Source organism: Podarcis cretensis (genome assembly GCF_951804945.1).
Source record: "Podarcis cretensis genome assembly, chromosome: 3".
Taxonomy (NCBI): Eukaryota; Metazoa; Chordata; class Lepidosauria; order Squamata; family Lacertidae; genus Podarcis; species Podarcis cretensis.
Window position 1 is genome coordinate 28,638,181 of NC_137172.1, and position 14,411 is coordinate 28,652,591.

Below are 14,411 nucleotides of genomic sequence, written 5' to 3' on the forward strand. Positions count from 1 at the left end.
CAACACCAAAGCAATTCCCAATCCTGTTATTCCTAAGGGGCACTGGCTTGAAAACAGAAGGAAATTCATGGAATATTGCCCAAACAACATGAGCCAATAAGCCAAAGCAGGCCATCTTTTACTCAGTGACCCATATAAAGGCTTCCAGGTCAGGCTTCCTCCCCTGTCTGGGCAATAAAGATACAGTGGTGCCCCGCAAGACGAATGCCTCGCAAGACGGAAAACTTGCTAGACGAAAGAGTTTTCCGTTTTGGAGGCGCTTCACAAAACAAATTTCCTATGGGTTTGCTTCGCAAGACGAAAATGTCTTGCGAGTTCCTGCGGGTTTTTTTTCCTCCCCCCCCTTTTTCTAAGCCGCTAAGCCGCTTATCCGCTTATCTGCTTATCCGCTAAGCCGCTAAAAGCCGCTAAACCGCTAATAGCGCTAATCCGCTAAGCCGTCAATGGGCTTGCTTCGCAAGACGAAAAAACCGCTAGACGAAGAGACTCGCGGAATGGATTCTTTTCGTCTTGCGAGGCACCACTGTATGGGTTGTTCCTCTATGTGTATTTGCCTTCAGGTTGTCCTCCCTCTGGCTTTCCTTCACTCCACCCAGAGACTTGTTCTTTTTCTCTCATACTCTAAACACTAAATTATTTTGCAGGGTCTGAACACAGTTGCTCATCTCACCACCACCAACAGATTAAAAATACTGCTTTACACACATATTTATTGGCATGTACCTGTGAATGCACTAGCATTAGAGATCTCCGTTCTGACAGTAGGTATGCTGGGATCATCTTTGCTGGACGCTTTTAGAATGTACTTCTCAATTACACCTTTGACCCCAACTGGTTCATCCCATGTAACCTCAGCGCTGTAACCATTTATGCTGTGAGCTCGTGAGGGTGTTGGCACGTTTTGCGGGACTGTGAAAGGATAAAAGAGGAACAGAGAAAACAGCAGTCCTAAGAAGACTGTTGCCCCATTCTTCACTTTTAATAGTTGCAGTAAATCAGATTCGCCATTAGCATAAATACAATTTATTAGAGTTGTAACTTTCCAGCATTGATTTAATATGACTGCACATCTTGAGCCATTCACTTTTAGCTATATTTCAAAACCATCAGAACTCCATCTACATAACATTCTTCTTTGTCTAGTTCAGGTTTTCAAAAAACATTTAATGTATCAAACGTGTTTGAAACGTCACTCACAACAGAAGGGGGTGGACTGTAGAAGTTTAAACAATATAATGATGTATCCAAGTAAGAACAGATAATTAGACTGTTATTATACACGAGCATTTTAAATTTCATTGCTGAGAAGTAAAAATTTTGCTAAAATGATGTCTTTTTCTAAACAACTGGAGTTTCATATTTTTAGGTTCCCAAATTACAAAACCTAGAGATATTGCATGCAATCAATCTAATTCTGTATTATCAGTGGATAGGTGTCCGTTAATGTCAACAGATGGTGGGTTGCAGGGACTTAAGTTATCATTAAGAAGGAAACAAAGCTTGAGATTTTGCAAGAATATGCCTTTGCTTTGGGTCAGTTCAAATAACAAACTACAGGTTGCTGCTTTTTTGTTTTATTTCTTTATAAATGAAGATGATTAAAATAACTTTCAAAGCACAGCTCAGGTAAGTCTTGCAATTCTTGTTTTTTTTAAAAAAATAAAAATCTTATTTCCAATAACTTTTAACTATTTATTAGATATTGCTATATCAAGTAAAGATCTGGCCAGAAACAACTTCATCACAGATGACTGCACAATGGATGCCAAGGAAAGGCCCAAGGAACTCTATGGCAGGATGATGGATGATAGTTTTGCTATAAATGCATGTGTACTCTAGAGTCCTGGTGATTAGGACTGCTGTAGCCTCTCAGCATCAAGTGCCCCTCTTTTATGCCCTGATACCTTAAGACTCATTTAAAAAATAATCTGGTAGGAGGGTAGTCTGTGTAAGGGGCATCAGTATGCTAAATTTCAAAGTGTTTGCCTATGTTTCCTCCTGAAAAGAGCAATGATCCACATGCAAATCTTCAGGTTGCTGACAATACTACATTAATATATTGATTTTATTAGTTCTGAAATGTATCACAGGGCAAGGTAAGGTACTGTATAGCAGATGGTCTTCTCATAGGGGACACAACAAAACTGACTCAAAAATAATTAAATAGTGCAATTATTTTCCAGCCCTTGGGAACATGTAGCTGTTCCGTGCTGTGGTCAGATTGTAAATATAAATTTATGGTCTGAGTTACTCTGGTCAGACAATTAGGGCAAAAATATGGCTGCAGTTGCTCGCTTTGGGATGGTCGACCACATGGTGGCATTAAGCTGTATAAGCAGCACATTTGCAAGTCAAAACTCTGCTTTGGTAAAAAGCATTGGAAAGCAGCTTTTGTGACACAGGAACATTATACTACTAATTTGCAAAGAAACTGGTGATTGCGGAGGTCATATACCAGAGTTGTTTCAGCATTTTATGACAATAATTGAAGAAATCAATTCAGTCCAAACAAAACTGACTGTAGTGCAACAGTTCATGCAATAAAAGGAAAGTTTTGGTTCAAAGACACTGCAAAATGGCTGTCCCAAAGAGTAAATCATCTTTATATTTTCAGCTTCAAGCCACAAGGTTGGAGTAAAAAATGTCTTCCCAAAATTCTCTACCTATTATCACTCTCGCCACCAAATTCAAGCAGGGTGGGGGTGAGGCAGAGGCAGAGTTAGGGTGATTTGGTCGCACTGGGTGTGCATTCGAGGAGGGTGCCTTCTCTAAGTCCAGTAGACACTTGCCCGACTTCAGGAAGATGTATGAGGACTCTGTCAGAGTTCTTCTGCCTCTTCCGAATGCTGAGCAAGCACTTATTGGGGTTTGGGAAGGAGTTAGAAGGCTCTAGAACCTTGTGGCTCCTTCTCAAAGCCTGGCTTAAGCCTGCACTGCAAGGGCCCCTTCCCAACAGGAAAGGGAGAAAATTTCTCTTCTGAAATATTTTGTATCAGTTAATACCAAATGAAAAAAATCTTGTTAGTTCATATGGTGGGTGAAGGAAGGGCTCACAGAGGAGGACTGGAAGGACTAGAAGCCAAGCCCATTGCCTTTTTCAACAATAGCTTAGGATCAGGTTACCTGAAGGGCCACCTTGTACCTTATACCCCTTGTCCCTTATACTGGGTCATCTACAGAATGGTTGCCTGATGGTCTCATAAGTTATCATATATATTATGCAAACTAAGGCTTTTAGCCTAGTGACACCAGTACTGTGGAACACATTCCCCCTACCCCAACACTGAAATCAGAGTGGCACTCACAATTATATTTCATTGTCTGCTTAAAACATTATCAACAACTGTTTTGAAGAGAATTAATTTGATTCAAAGTTGTTCATTTGTTCCGTGTTTTATGATTTAATAATTTTATGATGTTTGAACTTTTTATTGTACACCACCCTGAATTTTTGCAATGAGTTGGCGGTGAAGAATCACTCTTATAAATAAATATTAAAATAAGTTCCAGCAATAATAAAGCTGAATCCACTATGGCAGTGGTTCCCAACCTTTTTTGGGCCATGCCCCACCTAAGCATCTCTAAAATCCTGATCACCCCAATGACAGATAATTTTTATTATTTAAAAAGTGAACTCCTATTCATGTGGAGGAAGCCTAAAAGGCCATTCACTATTAATAACTCATTCTCAAATTGCCCCCATAAAAATCAAATTGCCCCCCTGTGGGGCATGTGCCCCACAATGGGAACCATGGCACTAAGGTGTCCTCAAGTTTTCACCCTATTTGTTGTGATATATTCAGTGCCACCAAATATTCTCAGGGTGGTGTTGAAATTTCCCAACAGTTGAGGGAAATTCCACCCCAATGCTTATCTTTTTACTCAGCTCTATCAATAAATGTACTTGCCAGACATATGTATTTGTCAAATTTCTAACATTTGTATGGATCATGTGTGGCCTTGAAGCTATGAAATTGGGCTACACTACTAATATTGATGCTTTATCTATAGGGATTTATGTATATGTGTATGTATACCCCCCTCCCAAAAAGTCTTTGCTCAGGAAAAAAAAAAGGACAAGTGCCCACAAAAACAAAATTATCATCTGGCAGGTCAACACATAGCTTAAGATGTTTCTTTAAAAGATATGAAAATCAAGAAATATATGAAATATATGGACCAGAATATAATTCTGTGTTATATGTGCTGAAGCCCACTAAAAACAATTGTCATAGCATATTTAATCCTACACTGAATGGTAACCATGGTATTTCAAGTTCCAAATAACAACAGTGAGAACTGGGCCAAAAGCCTCTTTGATTTCAGTGTGTAGTTCTGGTGTGTCTTCTCTTTTTCCACACTAAACATTGCCATTGCTACCAAGCCAGACTGGATACAAGAACAAAATGCAGAAATGTTAATTACCCGATTCTCTTGTGCGACCACGATCCCAGGCACTAGATACAGCTCCTCCTTCATTAGAAGCAATTGTCCGGTACAAATATTCTTGAGAGAGAGAGAGAGAGAGAGAGAGGTTGAGTATAAATGTGAGAATAAAAGGTAAAGGTAAATGTGAGATTAGAGCAGTAGAAAATGAACTAAAATGAAAATGAACTAAAGCCACACAGCTTTTCATATAAGGAAGAGGCCCGTGTGATACCTGTAAATGGCTGTAGACCACTCTCATAAACACTCCTTTCTTTTCCTCGGTACACTAGGATGGAGTCATTCCCCCTGCAGTTAACAGCACTGTCAGTTGATAGGCATCCGTCCAGATTGACTCTGACAGCACTGCTGGACACAGATGCCAAGTTAACGACAGCACCTCGTGTAAATTTAACATCCTTCATGCAGCCACCAAAACCTAGCAAATAGTAAGGGATTAGTATCACATAAAGGGCTTCAGTTGTTAATTAAGAATCATGTTTTGCTTCTTGCAGTGCTACGTTTCAGCGATAAGGAGAGCTAGATGTAAACGTTAAACTTCAAATTATGTTTGAGAAATGATTAAAAAAATATTTAAGGTGATACAGAGCTATCATTCCTGAATTTCTACCGCACTGAAATGTACACCGATTATCCAACATTTCAGCCAACATGGAAAAACCTTAATTTTGCCACTTGTCAGCATACATTCACATCAACAGGTGCAAAATATTGATTTGGGAGGAAACCCATCACAGATCCTTCCTATAATATATAACTTTTATGCTATTATCATAATATAACTTAAATGCTGTTATCATAATAATATAACTTAAATGCTGTTATCATAATAACAGAAGCAGTGTGGAATGGCTATTTTCACAACATGAATATTCACACGTGCTTTAAAGTCTAATTATTGTAATCATAATATAAAAAATAGAAAAGTACTTGGAATGCCTTGCTCTAATTGGGTAATAGTAGGTGGGTGGGTATTTATTTGTTTGATTTCATTTACCTAACTCCAACCTGAAATTACACACAGAGCCAATGTGGGTAACTAACTAATAATTGCTTTTATTAGAGCAAAGTCACTTCAGGATGAGACAATTTGCAGTGGGAAAATGGTGATGGGGGTGAAGCACAGACACCTTTCCCACCTCTACATTTCCAGTTGCAGAGTGGGCAAGGCACATCTTAAGAAAACTGTAGCTGTTCATCTTCTGAAAAACTACCCTCTCCCCAAAAACAGCTTGTCTACAACAAAAGCAATCCAAATTGTGCTCAAAACATCCATAATGTTTATTTAGGCATTTAAGTAAAGAAGAATAGGCACACTGCAAATCTGAAAGGCACGCATGAATCAATCAGGTGACACAGCCACCATTCAGATTTGCCATGTCCACCCCTGCATAGAAGCGCTCCCTAACATAGACTGTTCCTTTCTTCTGCCAAATGCATGAGGGTGTATATTTTGTGGCTTCAGGGCAGAAACCCTGCCTTTGCCTCCAGTGTCTACGTCTTCTCTATCCATGACATCCCCAAGTTGAGCTGGAAGGTCTGTAAGGAGGCTTCTTAGTGCATTTGGCTAGGCATGCTTAGAAGTCTCCCTTCCACATTGCCCCTTGCATATTTTATACCCTCACACCTTCAGCCAAACACAGCTATTGGCAGTATAGCATTGTTACTTCCTACCTCCTGGTGGCCTGCTTTGGAACTTATCAGGAGCTTCTGCTGCAAAGGCCAAATATGAATTGCTAGAAATCTAATTTGTTAATTTGGCAAATAGGATATGAAATGCATAGCCCTAGGCTTCTGAAAGTTAACTAGACAACCCCTGGGTCTAGGATCTCTAGAAGCCCCGAACAAAAAGCCCCCAAAATGTGTATCCTCACTTAGGGGTCTGGCTGGGATGAACAGAGAGTGCTGCTAGAATCTGACTCTAAGCTTTGCTACAGCTGCCCATTGCTCAGTGTACAAGAAATACCACCTGTGGTGTACAAGGACCTCGGTCATCTACAGCAAGATGTATCCATGGGTTAATGCTTGAAATTAATCTAACATACCACTGTGTATCTTTAATATCACGGCAGCCTTGTTAAGAACAACTATTGTTTCTTGTTAAAGGAGAAGGCAAGGGAGAAATTCTTTAAAATTTAATTGTGCGCAATCAGCACCCATGTGACCGCTAACACGTGCACCATTTTCAGTGCTGAAAGGGGATGGGGTAGGGGCAGAACAGGGCAGGGGCAGTACAGGACAGTATGGACTTGTATGCATCCTGCTGACACATGCGGCAGCCAGGAACAGAACCTCTCATGTAAGTTGGAATTCTCCTGGACAAAAGAAGTATTTCACAAATGGTGGGGATTGCTTCCATTCCTTGAAAGCTGGCTCCAGCTTTGGGGAGGCCCTTGAGCAAGTTCTCCACCTGCTATTTCTGCATTCCATCTACTTGACCAAACTGTATAACTGCTCAGCATGCTGCCACAATATATGCTATCCACTTGCAGACATGTTTCCTTCCCTTGTAGGAACATACCTTGTTCTAATCCCAGCTTTTTAAAGACATTCTGGACCTCATCTGGGATTCCTCCAATGTAGACTGGAGAGTTCACAAACAGCTGATCTAAACCAGGTTCCACCACATGTTCTTTCAATTCATTTACACTTGCTGAAACTACAAACCCTCCTTTCTTCAGAATAACTTTATTCCACTTTCCATCGCAATAGGACAAGCCTAACCAGAGATTCACATGTGTCAAAACAATGCCATTGCTTAGCAGAAAAGACAAGACTCCGCTTTTTAGTTCTGCCTGTAGTTCAAAGTTGAAACAGAAAAGAAACAATTGATGACAGCAAGAAAGACAAAAATGAATTTAAGCAATGGAACAAATGTAAATAGCAGCTAAATAATATTCATTAACATTTCAGTGACAGTGCTGGTCCCACAAGAAGAAAAACAAAATAAATAATTTTTATCAGCACAATTAGGGTGCAATCATATGGTCCATGAGATGTGATTTGACAGATTAGGAGCTCTGTCCGTGAATGTCTCCTTGTTGCAACCACCACTAATGCTCCAATGAAACCAGCAGAAATGATTTTTCCCCAAAAGGGAAAAAAAACACCTTTAAAAGTAAAAAGAAACCATGAAGCCCCTCCTCACTTTCTACCCTGCTAGTGTGAGTCCAGTAGGGATTTGACAGAGCTCTGCCCATGTTTAAAAACAAACTGCAAGCTTTTAAATCACATGACACTTCCTTAGACAGATTGCTTCGGCTGGATAATTACAAACATGGGTAACCTATATCTCACTATTTTTCAGTCTCAAGATAAGGAAATTGGGACAAACATGCAGCACAACCTAATGTGTGTTTACTCAGAAGTAAGTCCCACTGGGTTCAGGTAAGTGTCCATAGAATCACAGCCTTAATTGTGCAGGAAAATGAACACAAGAAAAGCACCATCTGAAAAATGTGTGTAGTTCGAGGGATACAGCAAAACGCATACTTGAGTGTCCACTAGTATTGCTGGGTCTCTTCAGGAAAAGAAAAGGCTAAGAAGTAAACCATACACATATCTGTAGTGGAGTCCCTAAGACAGCTGGATGGCACCTTATACGCCTCTTTTCAGCAACTCCTCCAGCCAAGCTAATGCCAAACATATTGTTTTGCTTTCCTTTGGATCACATCAGCAAGGCTGGGGGAGTCTTGCCATTTGGGCAGCCCAGGACTCCATACACATTGCCCTGGCTTGCACCCAGGGGAGGTCACTTCGGTGCTGCTAACACAGTGATTTGGCTTCACCCACAGAGGCGCACTCCATTGTCTCTAGAGACAGACAAATGCCAACAAGCATTTTTAGAATGTAGAACTGCTCTAGTCAGAGTTAAGCACTTTAAAATCCCATTTATTTTGATAGAAGCATTAAGCACATGCTATTCTCCTTGAGAAGTAGAGACATCACCTTGCCAACAAAGGTCCGTATAGTTAAAGCTATGGTTTTCCCAGTAGTGATGTATGGAAGTGAGAGCTGGACCATAAAGAAGGCTGATCGCCGAAGAATTGATGCTTTTGAATTATGGTGCTGGAGGAGACTCTTGAGAGTCCCATGGACTGCAAGAAGATCAAACCTCTCCATTCTGAAGGAAATCAGCCCTGAGTGCTCACTGGAAGGACAGATTGTGAAGCTGAGGCTCCAGTACTTTGGCCACCTCATGAGAAGAGAAGACTCCCTGGAGAAGACCCTGATGTTGGGAAAGATGGAGGGCACAAGGAGAAGGGGGCGACAGAGGACGAGATGGTTGGATAGTGTTTTCGAGGTTACCAGCATGAGTCTGACCAAGCTGCGGGGGGCAGTGGAGGACAGGAGTGCCTGGCGTTCTCTGGTCCATGGGGTCACGAAGAGTCGGACACGACTAAACGACTAAACAACAACAAATTCTCCTTTCACTGAAATCAACAGAACTTAAAAAGTATTAACTTGAGCTGATCATGATCTTTATTTCTAATCTGTGTGTAACTAGCTTATGACTTCATTACTGAGATTTGCATAACTGATGGGAGAAAAAAAGACTGACCTAAAGTATGACTGCATCTTCTAATCATTGTACAAAATGGGAAAATATGTATTTGCCAACTGTATTATGAAGAATATTATGACAAGTCCACTGAGAAAGAAATCCCAGATCTGCTTAATCTAACTGCTAACTTTAAATTTAGTGTACTGAATTTTAAATATACATTATTCATGCTGGTCCAAAAATAATATTGCATATTTTTGGAAATGTCTGAAGAAATGGTTTCTTTAAAAAAAATAATGGGGTATATTTGATGGTATATTTATGAGTCAGTTTATCTAATATAAGCACGCATCACCAAAATGTTCATTTTCTAGTTAAATTGCCTGCATGATTTCAATAGTCAACACTGCCTCTTGTTTGGGATGCAGTGGTAAGTATATTTTGAGATTCTAAATTGTCCAGCTCAGGGGAAAAATGACATTTAAATAAGGTTCTTTGTGAAAGAAAAGGATTAATAAGGCCACAGGAGAAACAGACATTTCAGCATCCATGCCAAAATCTTATTATGTGAAATAAAGAGGCCAACTTAAGATGTGCATTTTCTTTTCTTAAAGATACACTTGTTTAATAAATATCATCATCTTGTATCGTGTATCAATATTACCAGATAGGCAGATAGAATATATATTTAGTTTTTTAAAAAATGACCCCAGCTGATCAAACATGTGTTTCCAGTTGCCAGCTCAGTCCTGTCCCTGGTTTCCACCCCCTCCTTGTCTTTTCATCTTCTGAATTCAAAGACAGGAGCTACACAAAAGCAGTCATTGAGCTGTCACACACTCCTTTCCAATGAGACTTTAGTGCTAGTTCTCATGAAAGACCATATAATCCCATCTGTTATGATCCGTTAAGGGAAGAAACTGGCTGCACATAATAAAATAATATAATAATTCACAACAAATGGCACTGTGAGGCGACCTCCTGAAGAGAAAATGTACTGTGTGCATATCTCGCCAGTTACAGCCATCAGCGTCTACACTGCAAAGGGTCTGTGAAATAGAAAGTTTAAAAAGAAGGCACTCTGCAAAAGAAGGGTGTCCTTGGGGTGCATTTTACGAAGGAAGCTTGTTTCTGAAAGGTTGCCATATCGCCCACTGTAGGCCAAATACTTTAAGTGCTACACATTGCAAGTATTCTGACAGTAGCTACAAATCATTTGTAAGGAGTAGCTAGTACTGGCTAGCTGTTCAGAATGGCCAGTTGATGGTTCATCAGTGGATTTGGTGAGGGAGAGAACTTGGAGGAGCATCTCCACCCCCATCGTTCAGCCAAGACATTCAGATCTAACTCCGAGGGAATTCTAGCAGTTCCCTCATTGCAAAAAGTGAGGTTACAGGGAACCAGGCAGAGGGCCTTCTCAGTAGTGGTGCCCACCCTGTGGAATGCCCTCCCATCCAGTGTCAAGGAAATAAAGAACTATCTGACTTTTAGAAGACATATAAAAGCAGCCCTGAATATGTTTGATGTTTTACTGTGTCTGAAGACTTAATTTGTTGGAAGCTGCCCAGAGTGGCTGGGGCGACCCAGTCAGTTGTATGGGGTATAGATACTGTTGTTGTTGTTGCTGCTGCTGCTGCTGTTGTTGCTGTTTCATAAGAATTTGGACAAAATAATGTAGCCTATCTCTTTCCTACCTGTGACTAAATGGAGGGGACAGGTGTAAGATGCACCTGTGTGTGTGGAAAAAAAAAGTTTCCCATTTTGGAAGAGAAAGAATGCCATGAATGGTTAAAAACACCTTGAGAGTGTGGGAGACCTCTTTCCCCTGGGATCTTGTGTGGGATAGTATGGCTTGTTAATGTGACTCTTTGCCTACATAAATGTTTTGTTTTGTGTATTTAAAGCCAAATCAAACATATGGAGTACTGCCCCTGAAATTTTTCCAGTTCAGGAAAACACAGGCCACACAGTACAGTAATATTATTTGTCAGCTCAAATATGCATAGATACTTTCTGCCTCCACTACTACATTAACGCAGTAGTGATAAGGAGTTAATTGTAAAGTGCAGCTCAGCAACACAGAAATGGAAGGTGCTCACCAATATCAGGGCAAAAATGAAAAGAAAAAACATTTAGTTGTCCATGGCTTTAGCTATTTAACTATCTATGGCCAGTAGCAATGATGGCCTGACATGTATGCAAATAGGGAAATCTAAACTAATTCCTTGCAGTAAAAAAAAGAAGGGGGGCTTTTTTCTATAAGCTATGTTGCTATTTTATTTTGTAGTCAAGTAACTGGTTTAAGTATCTTAATGCCTTTGAAAGAGAGTTGGGGAGTTACTAAAAGACAGGTGAACTATGTGATGGAGTGGCTTTGATTCGTGGAAAAACCAGGTTGATATCCCTGCTGAATAACACTGAAATAAATTTGGAAAGCCAATACCGCTGACTGAAATTTGCTTGCAAATGTTTCACTTTGCATTCAGGTGTTGTTGGGCTTTTCTAATTATTTGATTGTTTTCAACAATCCCTGAAGGGAGCTGTAGTTAGTCATAAATTCTGGAAAAGTGGACTTTGAGGTAGAATGAACTCACAGAAAACAATAAAGCTTTGGAGTGAGAGCGATCTGCTCATCATTACTTAGGATATCCATTTGGGGTTGTGTTCAACATAGCACTACGGAGAACTTTCTGTCATCACAAGGCTTACTCTTTGTGCAATGCAATGTTCCTCCCCTCTTCTTTTCCTCCACTCCACCTAAATCTGTTCTGGGGGTTCCCTCAAACTTCCAGGACAGATCTGGGGAGTAAGAAATCCTGTTGCTCTAACACTAATGCACTAGCATAAGAATATAGCTGACTATCGTTCATGTACTGTGCATGCACTAAAACTGATGGATACTATCAGCACTTACCTACTGTGTGGTGCACCTATTAGGGGAAAAGATGGGAAAGGGTGTCCCAGACAAAAGCCGGGTGCTATCCAACCTATGGAGTGATAAGCCATAGGGTATTCATTTATACTAGCAGTTGTTTGAGTGCAGCAAAAAGCACCACATGTCCTTTGCCGGGCCAATGTGCTTAGGACTTGTACTGCAACCCTCTGGGCAGGGACCATGTTACTTCTGAGTTCTTTATAACACTAAGCATGATATTAGTGGTCAAGAAATGTTAAATACTAATGGATGGCCTATTAATGGATGGCCTTTTCAAACAACTTCAACTTCCAATAATCTGTGATCCCATGATTGTATAAAGGTAGAGAAACCAGATGGCCTGGCAATGAAATACATTAGTGAAATGGCACAAGACAAAAATCAATAAGATACTATTCTTTCTAGCTATAAAACTATACAGGAAAGTAGATTAGGTCACAGAGGTTATGGGAATATCACTATACCTAAGAAACAAAATTGAGCACCTAATGAACAGTCTTTATGGATGCACACTCCTATTCATATAACTACTGCTATGATTAGTCCACTGTCCTCCAGATTAGGACAAAGGTAATGAGTTACTTCAATTGACAGATGGGAAGAATGAAATCAAGTAGCAATTGATATATTCTCTCATGTAAATTTCTTCATATCGTGCAGTTTATGCTGCCACACAAAGGCGATCCAGCATCTATACCTAAAAATTCTTTAATGACTTATTTGAAAACAAAAATATCAACACCTACAGCAATGTAATCTGGCCCTTCTTTGTTGTAAATGAACAGAAGTAATCCATTCAGCTGATCCGTTTTAAAAATAAAGGAGATCTCCATGTCTGGACCAGCATGCAAAACATTTGAGTGAAGTTCTAGGAAACCTTAAGAAAGAGAAGAAAATAAAAGAATACCATGCAAAGAATGTTATACTGCAGTTTCTATAATTATATAAGTGAGAATGAAATTCGGTCAAATTCAGTTCAAGGAATTGTGTATAATATTAGCCCAATAAATAGAGGGCTTGTTTTTGAGATGAATGAAATGAATACTGAAGTCATAACATAGCAGTGAGTTAGCCACACTCATGTAGGCTTCCCCCTTCATTTCAACTGCATTTGGAACTACATACTGAAATGAGGGAGAAATTTCAGACAGGCAGATTTGCCTTTGTACAACACTGTGTGTGTGCATCAAAGCCACTGTATCTTAAACAGGTCATTGGCCTGTGATGACTTCCTCATTAAACTCAATTTCACTAACAATACCATTAATATAATTAGAAAATGCAAGCTGCAATGGTTGGAGACCAAAGCCCTGTGTAGGATATCAAATGTCATATGACAGAGATGGCCAAGGGCCATCTTGTCTGGTGAAACGCAATGCCCTTGCATGGGTCTGGTTTTGTGATCAAGATGAATATAACCCAATAGTGTGGACTCCATGATGTCTGATGGGTGAGTGAGACTGATCACATGGTCCCACACCAGCATATCTAGGGTGGGGCCATGTCCCATCAGTCCCACCCACCCTTCATATACTATGACAGGTCTGGGGGGAAAGTGCAATTACAGCAGCTTCCATGTCTTTGCGCATAACATATTCAGTAGACTTAAGAGTAATTAAGAAGTAAAATGAGGCCCTTTCAGTTTTGATTCTGATGTTATGGGACCTGCTATTAGAAGCTTAGTCCTACTGGCTTTTCAGAAGATCTGCAAGCCATTGCTCTTTAGGAAATATTTTAAGGGATAAAGCTGGCTAGGTTTTCTCTGAATTTTGCTATATTGTGCTGCTTCTATTTGATCATTTAAAAATATAAATGTATTTTTAATTTGAAAAAACACCAAATTCTAATTAAGATCAAATAAAATATTTTGTATTTTTTTTCACTTCACAAAATTCAGAACAATAACAACAACAAAAAAGCACAGGTAATATTTCAAACAATTTTAATATGGGGTTATACCTTTCCCAAGAAAATGTGCTCCATTTGCAAGCATGCCTGGACACCCTTCCCAGCTGTGATAAACATTTCTTTGCTCCACTGCTTCCTTCCATTCTAAAGGCTCCCAAACTTCATGCGGATGATGCATCTTTTTCAAGGACACCTCTCGGAGACACCCCACAAATCCTCTTGTAACTATTTTAGAGGCGCCTGACAAAAAAATTTGTTAAAAAGCTGAAATGCACAAAATATAATGAATTTGTTGGAAATAAGAAATAAAAACAATTAATGTATAACATCAAAAGTGATCCAATCAGTTCTCCAACTCATCTCACTTGGAATGGCTCTGGGACTTCATACTTGGTACTGCAGCAGCACAAGGACTTCGAGCGAATACTCAAGGGTAGGCTGGGAAGTGAAAGTATTGCCATGCAAACTATGCAACACTTTCTTACCTGTATCTTTTCTTAGGATTGTAAAACCCTGTGGAAGTCCTCCAACAAAAACCCCTGTGTTTTCTCCAATAATGGTACTACCACTGACAGCTGATGAGGAACCTAAAAACAGCCAAAGAAATTTTATTCTAGT

The 14,411-nt window shown here is 39.8% G+C and overlaps 1 protein-coding gene across 1 annotated transcript in view; it reads right to left on the reverse strand.

The window, feature by feature from the left end:
• Window positions 1-14,411, reverse strand: part of USH2A (usherin) — a 446,098-nt gene that overhangs the window by 295,217 nt on the left and 136,470 nt on the right. Inside the window, exons 24-30 of the mRNA XM_079968364.1 lie at window positions 14,279-14,380; window positions 13,845-14,033; window positions 12,632-12,762; window positions 6,968-7,241; window positions 4,661-4,864; window positions 4,426-4,506; window positions 724-909 (exon numbers count right to left, since the gene is read on the reverse strand). Coding sequence (XP_079824490.1) covers window positions 724-909; window positions 4,426-4,506; window positions 4,661-4,864; window positions 6,968-7,241; window positions 12,632-12,762; window positions 13,845-14,033; window positions 14,279-14,380 — 1,167 coding nt within the window. The remainder of the gene's footprint in view (window positions 1-723; window positions 910-4,425; window positions 4,507-4,660; window positions 4,865-6,967; window positions 7,242-12,631; window positions 12,763-13,844; window positions 14,034-14,278; window positions 14,381-14,411) is intronic.